This window comes from Sinocyclocheilus anshuiensis, unplaced genomic scaffold, assembly GCF_001515605.1.
Source record: "Sinocyclocheilus anshuiensis isolate Anshui unplaced genomic scaffold, SAMN03320099.WGS_v1.1 scaffold431, whole genome shotgun sequence".
Lineage (NCBI taxonomy): Eukaryota > Metazoa > Chordata > Actinopteri > Cypriniformes > Cyprinidae > Sinocyclocheilus > Sinocyclocheilus anshuiensis.
The window spans coordinates 1,048,827-1,064,763 of record NW_015551065.1 but is presented as its reverse complement, the minus strand read 5'-3'; the positions used below and the strand labels follow the sequence as shown (position 1 = coordinate 1,064,763).

The 15,937-nt window shown below is 38.1% G+C and overlaps 1 protein-coding gene across 2 annotated transcripts in view; it reads right to left on the bottom strand.

The window, feature by feature from the left end:
• kif1ca (kinesin family member 1C, a) overlaps positions 1-15,937 on the bottom strand; it is a 69,681-nt gene that overhangs the window by 17,525 nt on the left and 36,219 nt on the right. For both annotated transcript variants that reach the window (XM_016451933.1, XM_016451934.1), the window contains exons 3-14: positions 11,651-11,727; positions 10,303-10,482; positions 9,091-9,156; positions 7,947-8,125; positions 7,140-7,251; positions 6,986-7,063; positions 6,135-6,200; positions 5,874-5,952; positions 3,980-4,058; positions 3,746-3,894; positions 2,358-2,518; positions 1,945-2,024 (exon numbers count right to left, since the gene is read on the bottom strand). In XM_016451933.1, coding sequence (XP_016307419.1) covers positions 1,945-2,024; positions 2,358-2,518; positions 3,746-3,894; positions 3,980-4,058; positions 5,874-5,952; positions 6,135-6,200; positions 6,986-7,063; positions 7,140-7,251; positions 7,947-8,125; positions 9,091-9,156; positions 10,303-10,482; positions 11,651-11,727 — 1,306 coding nt within the window. The remainder of the gene's footprint in view (positions 1-1,944; positions 2,025-2,357; positions 2,519-3,745; positions 3,895-3,979; positions 4,059-5,873; positions 5,953-6,134; positions 6,201-6,985; positions 7,064-7,139; positions 7,252-7,946; positions 8,126-9,090; positions 9,157-10,302; positions 10,483-11,650; positions 11,728-15,937) is intronic.

The following is a 15,937-nucleotide window of genomic DNA, read 5'->3' as shown; positions in this document are numbered from 1 at the left end:
GAACAGCTTGTAACACTCCAAAGAGAAAGGAAAACTTGAAATCGCATCATATGACCCCTTTAATAAACTAATGTTTTCTGAGTCAGTGTCGCAAAGATAAAGTTTTATCTTTATCTATAAAGATAAAGACAATTCTGACTCGCCATCTCCTCATTGGACGCGCCTTTAGAAATAAATGCATCTTTACGAATTACATAATGAAAGAGTCTTTGTTTTGGATTTGAATTATTTCATTTTGTAGTCATTTAAAGCTTTTTATAGATATATTCATCATGAATTTAAGGAAAATATTTGCTGAGTTTCGGTTCATTTTTGTGAAGCGCTCCTGTTCAAGAACGAGACGGCAGAAAGCGCATCTATTTGTTTTCTTTATTTTACAAAAGCAAGCACTCCTGTTCGAAACCGAGATGGCAGAATGCGCATCCCCTGTTTTCCTATTTATTTTATAAAAGCACAACGTTTTGTTGATATTGTGAGTGCACACAAATAAAAGTAGACCCTTTACAGTTCCGAACTATGTATTATTCTTACCTTTATGAGCAAAAATTACGGCGTGTTTTAATTTTTTCCACTGATGTCCTGAAGCACGCTTCAGCTTCCACTCTCCGCACAAACGATTGAATATGTGCCTAACAGTGCACATTTTTTTCTAGGTTAAATGTTTAAACTAACATCGTGATATGCTTTAAGTATTTTATATCTATAGATTTTATTTTCATCAAGTCATAATTACAACATCGTATGACATTGTCTTATATGATGCTCATAAGTTTATTCATATTGCGTTAGCTGATAACACCAAATCAGTAAAAGAATACAAATTGCACTAAGAAAGATCTCCATGATTAGCCTGTTTTTGCACTTCCTGTTTTTCCCTGCTTGAGAATTTCTGTCCAATGAATGGATGACCTTAGCACACGTGTGGTTTTGTTTACAATTTCTGGTTCACTTGCAAAAAGGGCAGTTTGAAAGCGAACTGCACCAAACAAAAAAAAATCAACATTGTATTTGATCCAGACCAAAGCAAGTGAACTAGCGGACTTTCCTGGTGTGAATGCACCCTAAAACAAGAAAGCAGACTTTCATTCAAATAGTCAATGTTTTGTTTTACTAATGTTTAAGGCTCTGTGATGAGAGGGGCGGGGCCGAGAGCCGTGGGAACGGAGCGAGGCCTGTGGAGTAAATGCTAATGCGCGACACCTGCGCCACTCACCGGTCTCGAGTCGTACGGAGGAGCTCCAGAAGGATAAAAGGAGGCGTGACGACAGTGTCTTTAAATGTTCACCGGTTCCTGCCTCCTTCTTCCCGTGACTATGAACGTTGTTACATTGGTGCCGAAACCCGGGAGGAAGGAGGGACACGCTGTCAGAGAGCCCTCGCTGCTGAGGGGGATCGCAGTGCTGAGGAGATCGGGCAGCAGGAACAAGCGGAGAGACTGCCGGTGGCTGCCTGAGGCGGTGGTGCTTGAACTATGGAAGAAGGAGGCGGAACCGGCGAACATTTAAAGTCCGTTCCCACGGCCTCTCGGCCCCGCCCCTCTCGTCACAGGCTCCTTTTAGGGAAAGGCTCTGATAGCAATGCCATGCAAAGTGACAGAACATCATCTATGAATCATAACCCACCCTAATTGGCTAGTGTTGACGTGTTATGTCAATTTCCACCTGCATTTGGCGAGTCAGCGTGTTAATTTCAAACCCTGTATTTCCCATTGGCTGCCCAGCTCTCTGGCAAGATAATGGCATCGGCAATCAAAAAATTCATATTGGTCGACGACCAACCATAACACACCAAGCAGATAGCTGGCTGTCAACCAGTGTTGACCTGTATTCCATGGATTGACCATGGATTGGTGTGTAACATTCACAGGGTAAGGTTATTCCATAAATGAATGTACAATTGTGTGAACATTTTGAACACTGGGAACTGGGTTTTGCCTGTTCTCACCTCTCTTGTCGTATTGAATCTGTTTTCCTGAGCTTTTCCTCCCATGTTTCATTCAACTCTGCAATTATCTTCTCTGTTTCCTGTTAGAAACACAGAAAGACGATGCTAGACAGAAATATTTTCTCTGCCTTTACTTTATTTTACATACCAAACATACAAAAGAACCCCTGATCAGTCAGAAGCACTCTCTGCATTTGGATACTCTGACATTGGGTTAGTTGACATGCCTCGGAAAGGTATCATTTAGAGAGTAGTAGTAGCTGAAGTTAGCAAAACTTCTAAAATTCCAACACCTTTACCTACTTTAATAATAAGAAACTCTATCATGAAAGTAGCTTCTCCAACACTGCTGTACTGACATTTGGCTGTTGTTGAGAAGAGAGTATCTGCTGAGAATGTGATATCATGTGTACCTTGAGTCTTTCCGCGGCCTCCTCTTTGCTGATGTGTGCAGTGGGACTAGTGGGCGTCACACCCTCCATTGGTGCATCAGAGGTAGACTGTACATATGAGAGCAAGGGCTGATGGAGCTCACCTGATGCTCCTCCCAAAGACGGGCATTCTGTTTCAGACCCTGAGAGAAAATGAGTGTGCCAGTTATTGTTTAAGTGGCTGTTATTGTAATTGGTGTGTCTCCAGTTCAAATTCAAATTTAGAGTTTGTGGCTTTTAGTCCATGTCTGTCAACTTCGGTGCATCCTGTGGCCATGTGATCAGATTTCCCTCCCCAGTACTCATTACCGTAATGCAAAAAATACCTAATATACTACCATTCATAAGTTTTGGGTCAGTAAGATTTTTGTTTTTACTTAACCCAGCAAGAAAGCATTAAACTTATTAAAAGTAACAGTAAAACATTAATAATTTTACAAAAGGTTTCTATTTTGAATAGGGCTGTCAAACGATTAATCGCGATTAATCACATCCAAAATAAACGTTTTTGTTTACATAATGTATGTGTGTGTACTGTTTATTTATTATGTACATATAAATACGCACACATACATATATATTTATATTATTATATTATATATAAATATATTAAATATATAAACAACATATTTTTCTTAAATATGTACATGCATGTGTTTGTATTTATATATACACATAGTACACACTCATATATTATGTAAACAAAAACTTATTTTGGATGCGATTAATCGCGATTAATCATTTGACAGCACTAATTTTGAATAAATGCTGTTCTTTTGAAAATTCTTTTCAAAGAATTCTTAAAATGTATCATGGTTTACAGAAAAATATAAAGCAGCACAACAGTTTTCAACAATGACAATAATAATAAATGTTTATTGAGCAGCAAATCAACATAGAATGATTTCTGAAGCATCATGTGACACTGAAGACTGGAGTAATGATAACTGAAAATTCAGCTTTCATCACAGGAATAAATTACATTATATTAAATATAAATATATTCAAGTAGAAAACAGTTATTTGAAATTGCAATAATATTTCACAATATTACTTTTTGAATGAATACATGTAGCCTTGGAGAGCGTAAGAGACTTCTTTAAAAAACATTTTAAAAAGTCTCACAGTGTGGTATATTATTACATTTGTACAGCTTTTTATTTATGCTGATTTAAATAATATTACACATCTATTACATATCTCGATTTTAATGAGAATCACCACTGAAAATGAATTTAACACAATGTCTATGCGATAATCTCAAAGGCTCTAAAAATGGGTTTAAGACCTTTTTTTTTGTTTGGTTTTGTGGTGAAATGCGACCTGGCTGTTAATGTTAGGAGGGTTTGCGTGTGTATGTGTATATTTACCTGAGGCAGTGATGAGGTTGCTGAGTCCCTGAGACAGGAGGAGCTCTTTGAGTCTGTTGACCTCTTCTTTCAGCTCCCTGACGAGACGTGCGTTTGGATCCTCATTAATGACAGCATTACATTTTATCTGCTTAGCTCTGTCTGCATACCTACAGTAGGCCACATGCTGGTTATATAGTGCATATAGGACAATGTGTTGTAGAAAAGAACTATGGTTCTCTCGTGTGTTTTTACCTGAGAGTACTGAGTATTTCTTCATAATTAATATCTGCTGGGCTCAGAGCAGCAATCATGGCCGTGCGAGAGTTTCCACCTTCAAACACAAACACTCAATTAAACTCTGTGTGGAGCAATAACAACAGTTGGTTAGAGACTTGTTTGCAACAAAAACAAAACCAAAAGTTAAATGAATAACAGACAGCAGGTCTATTCACAAAAATTAAAATAAGCTTATTTAAGTAATAATTGCAACTAGTACACTATGCAACACATTCCTTTATGTAATTATTAAAGTTAACCTCATTTAAAGTTAGACCTCATTTTTGGCCACCTGCTTATACACTACAGTTTAAAGGTTTGTGTCAGTAAGATTTTTTAAATGTTTTTTTTTTTTTTTTTATGCTCACAAAGGCTGCAGTGCATTCATTACAATTTATTATTATTTATGATAACAACTTAAAACAATGTTTTTTTTTTTTTTTTAAATGAATTTATTCCTGTAATCAAGGCTGAATTTTCAGCGTCGTTACACCAGTCTTCAGTGTCACATGACCCTTTGGTTGCTTGGACTTTCAATGGAGGGACAAAAATCCTTCAGGTTACACTGAATTTATCTTCATTTATTTCAAAGATGAATGAAAGTCTTATGGGTTTAGAACGACATGAGGGTGAGTGTAAATGAAGATAATATTAATTTTAGATGAACTGTCCCTTTATATACACGTGAATTTCCTTAACACTGATTTTTTAATATTTTTATAAATATTTAAGTTTTACGTTTTTTATTTAAGTTTTACGTTTTTATATCTAAAACATTCAGAATACACAAAGCTGATATCTGTATCTTTGTATGTTACTGGAACCCCACATGAAAAATATGCATCAGAAAATTTACTCATTTCATTTTGGGGAATGTCCAAGGGAGTCGTGGCCTAATGGTTAGAGAGTCGGACTCGTAACCCAATGGTAATATTTAAGTTTTACGTTTTTTATTTAAGTTTTACGTTTTTATATCTAAAACATTCAGAATACACAAAGCTGATATCTGTATCTTTGTATGTTACTGGAACCCCACATGAAAAATATGCATCAGAAAATTTATTCATTTCATTTTGGGGAATGTCCAAGGAAGTCGTGGCCTAATGGTTAGAGAGTCGGACTCGTAACCCAATGGTTGTGGGTTCGAGTCTCATACCGGCAGGGATTGTAGGTGGGGAGAGTGAATGTACAGCGCTCTCTTCCACCTTCAATACCACGACTGAGGTGCCCTTGAGCAAGGCACCGAACCCCCAACTGCTCCCCGGGTGCCGCAGCAAAAAATGGCTGCCCACTGCTCCGGGTGTGTGTTCACGGTGTGCGTGTGTTCACTGCTGTGTGTGTGCACTTTGGATGGGTTAAATGCAGAGCACTAATTCCGAGTATGGGTCACCATACTTGGCCACATGTCACGTCACTTTCTTTTTTTCACTTTCTTAGATTATTTTTTTGTTACCGTTTAATCTTATGTTGCTTAGCTGTGTTTGTCTTCACAGGTAAGTTAGAAAGCAAGAGTATCTCCATCTCAAGATTTACTGTCAATCTTGGGCTGATAGAAGAGTTACTTAAATGACTAGTTGCGTATCAGAGAAACTTCTTGTTGACTGGTTTTGGGCATCAGACCGAACTGGTTTTAGATACCAGACAAAACAGATCCTCTAATGGGACATTCCTGACGTGTTGACAGGATCTAACAACACGTGACCCGAAAAGCATCTTATTGGTCAATGAATTTATTTCAGTGAAAAAAGTCTCTCTAAATGAAAAATGCTCTCTTGTCAGACTAATTTTCCTCCCTGGTGTGAGCAGATGTGTTGGAATGTATGGTTTCAACTCTCAGTCTGTGAATAGGCCTTTAGACAGCAAGACATACCAAGATTTTCTCTCAATAGCCACGTGAGGACAGAATCCCTGTAGGGAATGAAATCAGAGCGTCTCTTCTTTGAGCCATGCTGTGGAGTGGAAACATATTGTTACCCTTCACAAAGAACTCGACATTTGAGACAAAACACTAAAGGACAGTGAAGAGACGAAGACACAGTTGAGAAATGAGGTAAAGAACTGAACCGAAGCAGCAGTAAGAAACAAAGGGGAGTCAGCAAAACTAAAGAGAACAAAAATAAAAAGTTCTTACCATGTCTGCCAGTGCTGAGATGACTTTACCCAGTGTTGTCAGAGACTTGTTAATATTAGCTCCCTCCTAAAAAAACACAATGCTTTTAAACTTTCTGTTAATACTCAATAGGTTTAATACAACCAAAAATAAGTTGTTATAATTTACTTAAAAGGATGTCCATAGCTTTTCAATGTAATTCAAGTAGCTTGATGTCAAGCTCCAAAAAACATGATAAAACTCTTACATATGACTTGTTTCCAATTTAAGCCATGATTCACCAGAAAACTTCCCTTCCACTCATATATACACACACACATAACTGGTCAAAATAAATTTGTATTGTTTTGAAAAAATGTCTCTTACGCTCAATAATTCTGCAGTTATTTGATAAAACACAGTAAAAACAGTAATATTCTAAAATATCATTACAATTGAAATAAGCTGTTTTCTATTTGAATATAGTGTATTTCGTAATCCTATATACAGTAAACCATTTTAATATGCTGATTTGCTGCTCAAGAAATGCATCATTATTATCAATGTTGAATGATACACTACCATTCCAAAGGTTTGGAGCCCGTAAGATTTTTCTTTTTTAAATTAATACTTTTATTGTGCAAGGATGCTTAAAATTGATAAAAAGTAACAGTAAAGGCATTTATATTGTCACAAATTATTTCTATTTGCAAGTTAATGCTGTTCCTTTTAACTTTTTATTAAGTGTGCATGTCCTATTTGAAAAACAGCAGCATGAACATCCTTCTGAAAAATGGTTTCACAACAATGATGAGGGTGTTTAAATGATGACAGTATTTTGTTTTTGTGTAAACTATTCCTTTAATTCAGAACTAATATGACATCTGACAGACCTTCAGCCTCATGCCTTTGGCTCCAGATGAGTCTGCTCTCTCACTACCTGCCAGATCAACCAGGCTGATCTTGCTCACCTGAACAGAAGACAAGAAACCAGACTCAGTAAAGAACAGCAAAAAAAACAAGTGTTTTCTAATGTCCGACACACACCTTCTCAGTGTCCAGGCTGGTCATGTTATCATGTCGACGCTGTGTGAAGAGGATGGTGAAGACAGCATGTGAGCGACTGCTGGTCTCGTTCATATTAGTAGCAGCAACCGTCCTTAAAGTAATAGAGAACAGACAAAAAGCAAATAAATGTCACTATAAATGTTGTCAAATACTTCATAAAGAATGCACATTACACATCTAAATACTGTCATACTTATTTTAACAATAACATAAGTTCAAAATCATACATCAATTGAGTTTAAAGTGCATCCAAGTGCAATTAAAGTCAATTACTATCTTATTGGAGCAAGTGTTTAAAGAGAATCTCACTAAGCTAGTTAGTTAGTTAGTCAGTAACCTGTCAACATGTTTATAGTCTGAATAACACATCCAGTTGGTTATTTGAAGGTAACTATCACCACTTTAAGTACTGATGTTTGATACTACCACAGCAATGTAAGAAATCATGCATGCAAATCATCAGCATTCTTGCCTATATTTTTGTTTATGCAAAGGTCTTGCGTTTCTGGCCTTAGCTAGTGATTTTTTTCTTTATCAGAAATGTTGTTTTTTTCATTATCTGTGCTGCGTTTTATATTTTTATCTGGACTTTTAATAACATTTATATTTTGAAACTGTTCTGCACACAATGAAAAGCATATATTTAAATCTTTGTTTTGTTTCATTTGTCTCTTCCACCGTTCAAAACATATATGCATGTATATAATCTGATTAATTGCTTATTTGTTTAGCAGACAAACAGGATTTTAACTTGAATCATAGTCCTGTTTGTGTGTATAATAATACCTGGCTTTGTTGCCAGTGTCCATGAGATCTGCAATATCACTGTAGTTGGTAACCGCCATTTTGGAGAGGTCTTCTACATAAGGGCCCATTATAGGGTGCTCTCTGACCCTCAAGGCCCCTCTGCTTTTTGGGTTCAACAAGTCCCGAACTCGCTCACAGTAAATCTCCATATATGAAACCTAAAAAACACAGAAAATTATATCCAGAAATTGTTTATTTGCCGTTTAAAGGGGTCATATGATGCGATTTAAAATTTTCCTTTCTCTTTGAAGTGTTACAAGCTCTTGGTGTATAAAAAAGATCTGTAAAGTTGCAAAGACTAAAGTCTCAAATCCAAAGAGATATTCTTTATAAAAGTTAAGAGTCAACCACGCCTACCTATAACGCCGCCCAAATGTTCACGCAAAGAAAGAGGGCATAACTTTTATTCTCACTGTAGTATTGTTGTTGCCGCCGCCGCTATATCGTGAAGACACTGTGTGTGTCGTTGTAAAAGCGAAACTACTTTGTTTGGCCTTCCAAAAGAGGACGATATCCGCTTTGTCATGCCTAGAGCTGATCCGTGCTGGTCGCTGAGGAAATACATCAACTTCGCGCTGTGGATCGCCTGATCGGTTTTCACCGTGGCCTCCGCTCACTCTAGTCCGCTGTGTATTTCATTGTGAAAGCGAAACTACTTTGTTTGGCCTTCCAAAAGAGGACACAACTAGAAAGCAGTGGTTAAGTTGTATTTACAACACTGTTCCAGAACAGTTCAACCCAAATATTCAGATGTGTGCAGCACATTTTATGGAGGACTGTTTCCTGATCCTGGGAGAGTAGACTACAATGCCTGCTGTTCTGACTCACAGACTGTAAGTAAAACGTTTTTTATATTTAAAGGATTTGCCACTGATGATTTAAACGCTGTAAAGTATGTGGAAAAGAATGTGTTTTTTGAACCTTAAACCGCAAACACATTTCATTACGCCAAATACACAAAATAATGTTCTTTTTAGCAACATCATATGACCCCTTTAATGTGAACTCACATGCTGAGTTCTGAGGCCATGCATCAATGAAATGTCCAAAACAATTCTCACAGTTCTTTTTAACACTGTATGTAAATGGACACACACAATGACTCAGAAGCACACAAACATACCTCAACAGAGAAGGACAGGTCAGGGTCAGTGTTATCTGCCGTCTGTCTGAACAAATCCTCACACATCTACGGGGAAAAAAATTCAATGATGCACAATGAGAGAGATGTGTGAGAGATCACTAAGGGAGTTCAATTCAACACAAGCACAGAATAAACCATTAATTACTTCAAATATTTACAATTCTTTTAGTACCTTTGAAGAACCACCCACTACTCCCTCATAAATGGACCTGACTATGTTTTTTGTTTATTACATTATTTTGTTTATAATGAATGCAGATCTCACAGAGCAATCAATTACACTGGCACACAAACCTCTAATATAGTTATTGCATGACTCTCTGAAATACTTGATTCTGATTGGTCAATCAGGGCTTTCAGCATCCCGACAGTCCCTGTCCACTTCTTCAGCAGCCTTGATTCTTGGATCCTATTCATTTTTCCCATGAAGATTTTAAACATAATTTATTTAAAATAAGCTGAAACAATGCAAGCTGATGGCTTCAAAAAAGAGTGCATGTCATCGATTAACAACCTTGTAGCTCACAACAGGTCTGTCTTTAAAGGTTTATAAGTTACTATAAGGTTTATACGATTTTTAATCAACCACTGAACTTTATATGGACCATCGTTCATAGCAACTCTGTAAATCGGACTGCTCATCAGCATAAATCAACCTGATGCTACTATTATACCTCTTGTAACACCAAGGATCCATGCTCTCATTAAATACAAACTTTACTTGTGCGATCTTGTGTCTCAAATATCCACTGAATTTTGACTCCAATCAATATTTCATTTACAGCGCAGCAAAATTCTGGTGTCTGAAACCAACAGTATTTTAGCACAATGAATAGTACAATATGTGAAAAGATTTAAAAAAATACTCGATTCCTCATGTCAAGACATTTCTCAAATGCTGTTCATTCAATTATGCACATAATTTTAAATTAGCAAAAAATGACTGAGTGCACCTTTAATATAGTCCTGTCATTCAGACTATATCACCCAATGTAGCTTTGTACAGCAATCGACTAAAATGGTTTTCAGTCACATGGTTTCTGTTTTTTTTCATCCATAGTTAAATCTTACGTAGCTAAACATTAAACATCAAATATATACTGACTCCATTGCTTTTGTTCATTTCAATGGAGAACAGAAAAAATTACTTGTTGCTGGAAGCTTTCATTCATGCTGTCTGCATAAACATACTTGTGGTATGATGCCTTGCTGTCCAGGATCCTGTTTTCCCATCATTGTGTATGACTTCCCTGCTCCAGTCTGCCCATAAGCAAAAATACACACATTATAGCCCTCGAAAGCATGAAGCAGCATCTCCTCGCCAATGTCCTGATACACCTTCCTCTGAGATGCAAAGGATGGGTCTTCCTCCTGCAAATACAGAGTGAAAAGAAGTCTGAGGGAGTTTTCTGTGTTCAGATGAATGTCTGAAGAAGATGAGTGTTATTATTGGTAAATGCTAACAAATTTACACCTTGATTATATTGTGTTGCATACTGTTTGCAGTTGCATGCAAGAATAAACATCTAAAGTTATTTTTTTTTAGCGTTTTCTGTTCCTTGCCAGAGTCACCTTTGTCATACTGTGACGAGCGTCCCGAGGCTTCATCAGCATCGCCCTGGAAACAAGCGAGGAGCACCTGGCCATCATCATCACAGACTGATCGGTCACAGCTGCACCTCATCAGGCGGCGGCTACATAAGCCACGGGAGCCGCGAACGCCAACGCGGATGGCCTCTCTCGGATCTGGGCAGCTTTCGCAGGTCTGTCAGGGGTCACTCCCCACCCACCCCCTATCTCTCCCCTACTATCTCAATATCGTTAACAGGACCAGGACGACGCTTAAGGGGGGGGAGTGTGACGAGCGTCCCGAGGCTTCATCAGCGTCGCCCTGGAAACAAGCGAGGAGCACCTGGCCATCATCATCACAGGCTGATCGGTCACAGCTGCACCTCATCAGGCGGCGGCTACATAAGCCACGCAAGCCCTGCCATCTAGGAGATTCCTCCATGAGACTGAGCACTAACTCGCCCTCTCATTTTCCCCACAGAAAGCAGCGTGTGACCGACCAGCCCCACAGGAGCACTGCACGGACCCTCTGCACTGGGAAGACGGAAGAGAGCACTCACGGCACCGGAGCACCTACCTGGACCTTTCTCACTAGCACCCATCACCCCAATAAATCCACCCTCCGGGGTATTGATTGAGATTACTTGTCGTGTGATTCTTCACCCCGTTACAATACTCACTGGCAGCACAAGACAAATGCATTGTGGCATTACTTTCAATCAAGTTTTTTGATGAAATAAGGACTTTATAGACCTTATGTTGCATGAATTTCTGTTATAGTATACCTTTCTGTAAAGCTGATTTAAAAGTGGTATACAAATATTCATTATTATTGACAGGTTCATACAATTAAATATGTTGCAGCAGCTTCATCCACTCACACTCTCTCCCCACCTATTTATATTGGATATTGAGACAAAGCTCTTTTTTTTGTTTGAAGGATGTGATGTATTCAGTGACAGAAACTTACTGAGCTGTGTGACCAGTATGAATAGTCAAAAGTGAAGTTCTTGGGTGCTTCCTTGGGTTGTTTGGGATTAATAATACCTGTAAAACATAGACAAAATTCAGCACATTAATTTCACACACAGTATTGGTAACAGTCATTTAATTAAACTGTATTTAATTAATAACTAGATGTAATAACTAGATGAAATTTATGTCTTATAATAACATCACAATCATTTTAATAAGAAAATTAGGGGTAAAATATTATACTAAAATATACTTCACTCTATTAAATATTATGTAAATGTAAAATAAATAAAGAGACAAATGAGCGCATGAAACAGGACAACAGTAAAGTTCCTGCAACCCCTATAGCCGTGACTACAGTATACTCACAATAAAGCACAATCTTGAATGCCTTATTATCTAAATCCTATAATCACTTTGGATTCTCAAGCCTATATACGCTAGACAGAACTATAAATACAATATAGCTAGATCTAAATCCAAAGGATCACTTGCATCATCACTTTATATTGTCGTATCGCTCAGCCCTAAAACTCGCTCTGTGGTAAAGCATTATAGACTTAATAGTATGACTTCCACTAAAGTTGCTTTGAAACAATTTGAATTGCGAAAAGCGCTAAACAAAATAAATGTACAGGCTGTGTATAGCATCCATACATTCAAAAGAAATGTGCATCTAATTATACAGACTAATTATACAGGTCTCCTGAACAGACTAGTCAACTAATGGTTCAACCCACAGACAAGTCCATTTATAACATTTTTTTGCACATCCTTAATATGCATGCTGCACAGGGATGCAGGTGTCTCATATTGCAATTTAGCATGTCTGGAATGCTGCTCTGACCAATCAGCATCCAAGACCAGAAATACTTGTATTATATTTACATTTACTAGTAAGCAGTCCTTGCTTCTTAAAAGCGAATAAGTGTATGAGAAGTGAATAAAAATTTCAATGAGCAATGGAAACTGTTCTTAGGACATAGTATTTCCCAAGTAATGTCAACACAGTCCTGTCTAGCCATCATAATGAGCTTGGAAACATCCCAGCACGGCAAATACTGCAGGGCCACAGCACTTCCCCTCCATTCACATTTCTTTCAGTAGCTTTAGAACGACCTTTGACACGATATCCCTACCAAACCCTGCCCACAATGAAAACTCAGTGATGTTCTTTGTCAGTACTTTTGTCTTGTTTTCCAGTGCAAATATATAACGATTCTTAAATCATGATAAATTTACTTGAGAAGCAAAATAACTTCAGATAAGAACTCTTGTTTTATGAGAAATTGATCAAAATGAATTGAGCATTTGAGTATGATTTAAACAAGAACATATATCAGACAATGGACTCAAAAAAAAAAAATCAACAATTTAAAAATGTTTTTTATGAATTTAAGGGTGCTTTCTCACTAGCACTTTTGGTGCACACCCGGGTTCGATTGACATCAAAGTTCAGTTCGTTTGGATGATGTGAACACTAGAGGTCGACCGATAGTGGATTTTGCCGATACCGATAGCTAGGTTGGACCACACTGGCCGATACCGATACAAAACGCGTCAAAGCGACCGTTGAAAATCATTTGAACTTCTGTCAGCACGTCATAAATAGAATGAGGCATCAGTTAACTGAATAACTGAATAACTGTAGACAACATAATGGGTTCTATTCTACACCGGACGCGAGCGGTGCGACATCCGCGCATCTCTACACTACACTGACCTGGGTCCAGTAGCAAACAATGGAGCGCGCTCTGCTGGACAAGCTAAGTAATTACACCATTCAGAAGCATTTCATCTGCATTATATGTTCTGTAAAAAAGAAATGTTCATATCGGCGACAGGCTCATATCGGCCGATAATATCGGCTAAACGGTATATCGGTCGGGCTCTAATATTTTTGATGAAATCCGAGAGCTCTCAGACCCGGCATAGACAGCAATGCAACTGAAATGTTCCCAGGTCCAGAAACGTAGCAAGGACAAATAGTCCATGTGACATCAGGGGTTCAACTGTAATTTTACGAAGCTACGAGAATACTTTTTGTGTGACAAAAATATACTATTTTAATCCAGCAAAAAAAGGAGAAGAATTGTTGAATAAAGTCGTTATTTTAGTTTTCTTTGCGCACTAGGCTTGCCGCGATAGACAAAGTAAAACGCGCACGGCACTTTTAAGCTATTTAAAAGCAACGGAAAGCGAGGAAAAGAGGGAAAATTCAAACGAACAATTGCTTTACGCCGAATTGCTGCTATTTCAAAGTAAAAGTAAAATGCGCACGCCGCTTTTACAAGCTATTTAACAGCGAAGGAAAGCAAGGAAAAGAGGGAACGCTCCGCCCCCACGGTGATACCGGTATTACCGGTGTTGTCACACGTCGATTAACCGGTGGGAAAATTTCCTCACCGTCACAACCCTATTGCGCACAAAAAGTATTCTCGTAGTTTCGTAAAATTACGGTTGAACCCGATGTATATACATATACAGGGTGTGGGAGCTCTTGGTTTAAATCAAAAATATCTTAATTTGTGTTCTGAAGATAAACGAAGGTCTTACAGGTTTGGAACGACATGAGGGTGAGTAATTAATGACAGAATTTTAATTTTGGGGTGAACTACCCTTTTAAAAAGGGTGGTCTGGGGTACGGTTCATGTGAACTCCGGCACTATTCAATGCTGATATGAACGCAATCATACCAAATCACCAAGTGAACCAATTTTAATGATGTATTATTTGATAAAAATGTGTTTGTGTGTTTCACTCACTTTCCTGACGAGTGTGACTGACGCGCTGCAAGCAGAGAGCTGTATATCTCATTTTTGTTCGCCTTTAGCATTCTTTAGACAGCAGTACATTCATAAGACAGACGTAAGTGCCATCATGTACTGAAGCTTCGGAACAAAACCAACGGTTCAAATACATAAATATAAAAGAGAAGAGAGCAATGTTATGCATTTTGCCGCCTTTTCCTGCACCGTCGTTACTAAGCAACGGGCTAAACAGCTGCTGGTTTGATGACGCAAACGAACCGTGGTCCGGACCCAAATAAAATAATATGAACGCAGTGTAGCAGGGGCAGGGGAGGGGGAGCAATCAAACTTTGGTTCGGACAAGGCAATCGAACCAAGTGTGAGAGCACCCTAACTTCTGTTCCATTTTAAGACCTTTTGAAGGCCTTAATTTGTGGAAGGGCAAATTAGGACTTTATAAGACCCGCAGAAACCCCTAAAGTATGCTTTTGCATTCCCATTTGCTCCCAAAAAAAATAAAAAATATTGTTTTCAAAACTGAGCAAAAACAGATAATACTGATATTGTTTCTACAACGTAACACAATATTAACTTCTTGTTTATTGACCTGTTGTATAAAATCAATAGCACATTTGCACTTGTCCAGATATTCGGGAAAAACAGCAGTCTTACTCATGCGATACTGCTAAACTATAAAGATATAAATATAAGACAAAACCCCATACAGAAGCACTGTATCTTGAATTTCTTAAGCATATAACCACATTTTAAAAGGCTCAGGATGCATCATGCAGTCAGACAGTTGTTCTGCATCATGTTCATCAGCAACTGCATGCAATGAACAGTAAGATGAAGTACAGGTCGGGATGGGGTGGGTGCGTTAAATACATTAATAATTTTAACACGTTTAACATGATTATTTGCACCAAATGAACATGCTAAATCACAGCCCTAATATATATATATATATATATATATATATATATATAGTGGGTACGGAAAGTATTCAGACCCCCTTAAATTTTTCACTCTTTGTTAGCAATATAACAAAGAGTGAAAAATTTAAGGGGGTCTGAATACTTTCCGTACCCACTGTATATATAATATAGTATAAGTAATTTGCTTCAACCTTTCCAAACTTGGATATCTAGATGGCAGTGAGCAGAGCACGGCTGTCTCTATCACACATATACATGCCATAGCGACACGCAGCTGTGGTTCAAAATTAACACCATTCCAATTCTTGAGAATCAAAATCATGATGCATTGATGAATGATCATTTCCACACACCACTATTTTGAAAGCACTGCATGTTCTGATTGGCTGTGATTCTGCTTTTTCAGTTTTTTAGTAAGAACAGATATATACATGTGGCCAAGTATAGTGACCCATACTCGGAATTAGTGCTCTGCATTTATCCCATCCAAAGTGCACACACACAGCAGTGAACACACACACCGTGAACACACACCCGGAGCAGTGGGCAGCCATTTATGCTGCGGCGCCCGGGGAGCAGTTGGGGGTTCAGTGC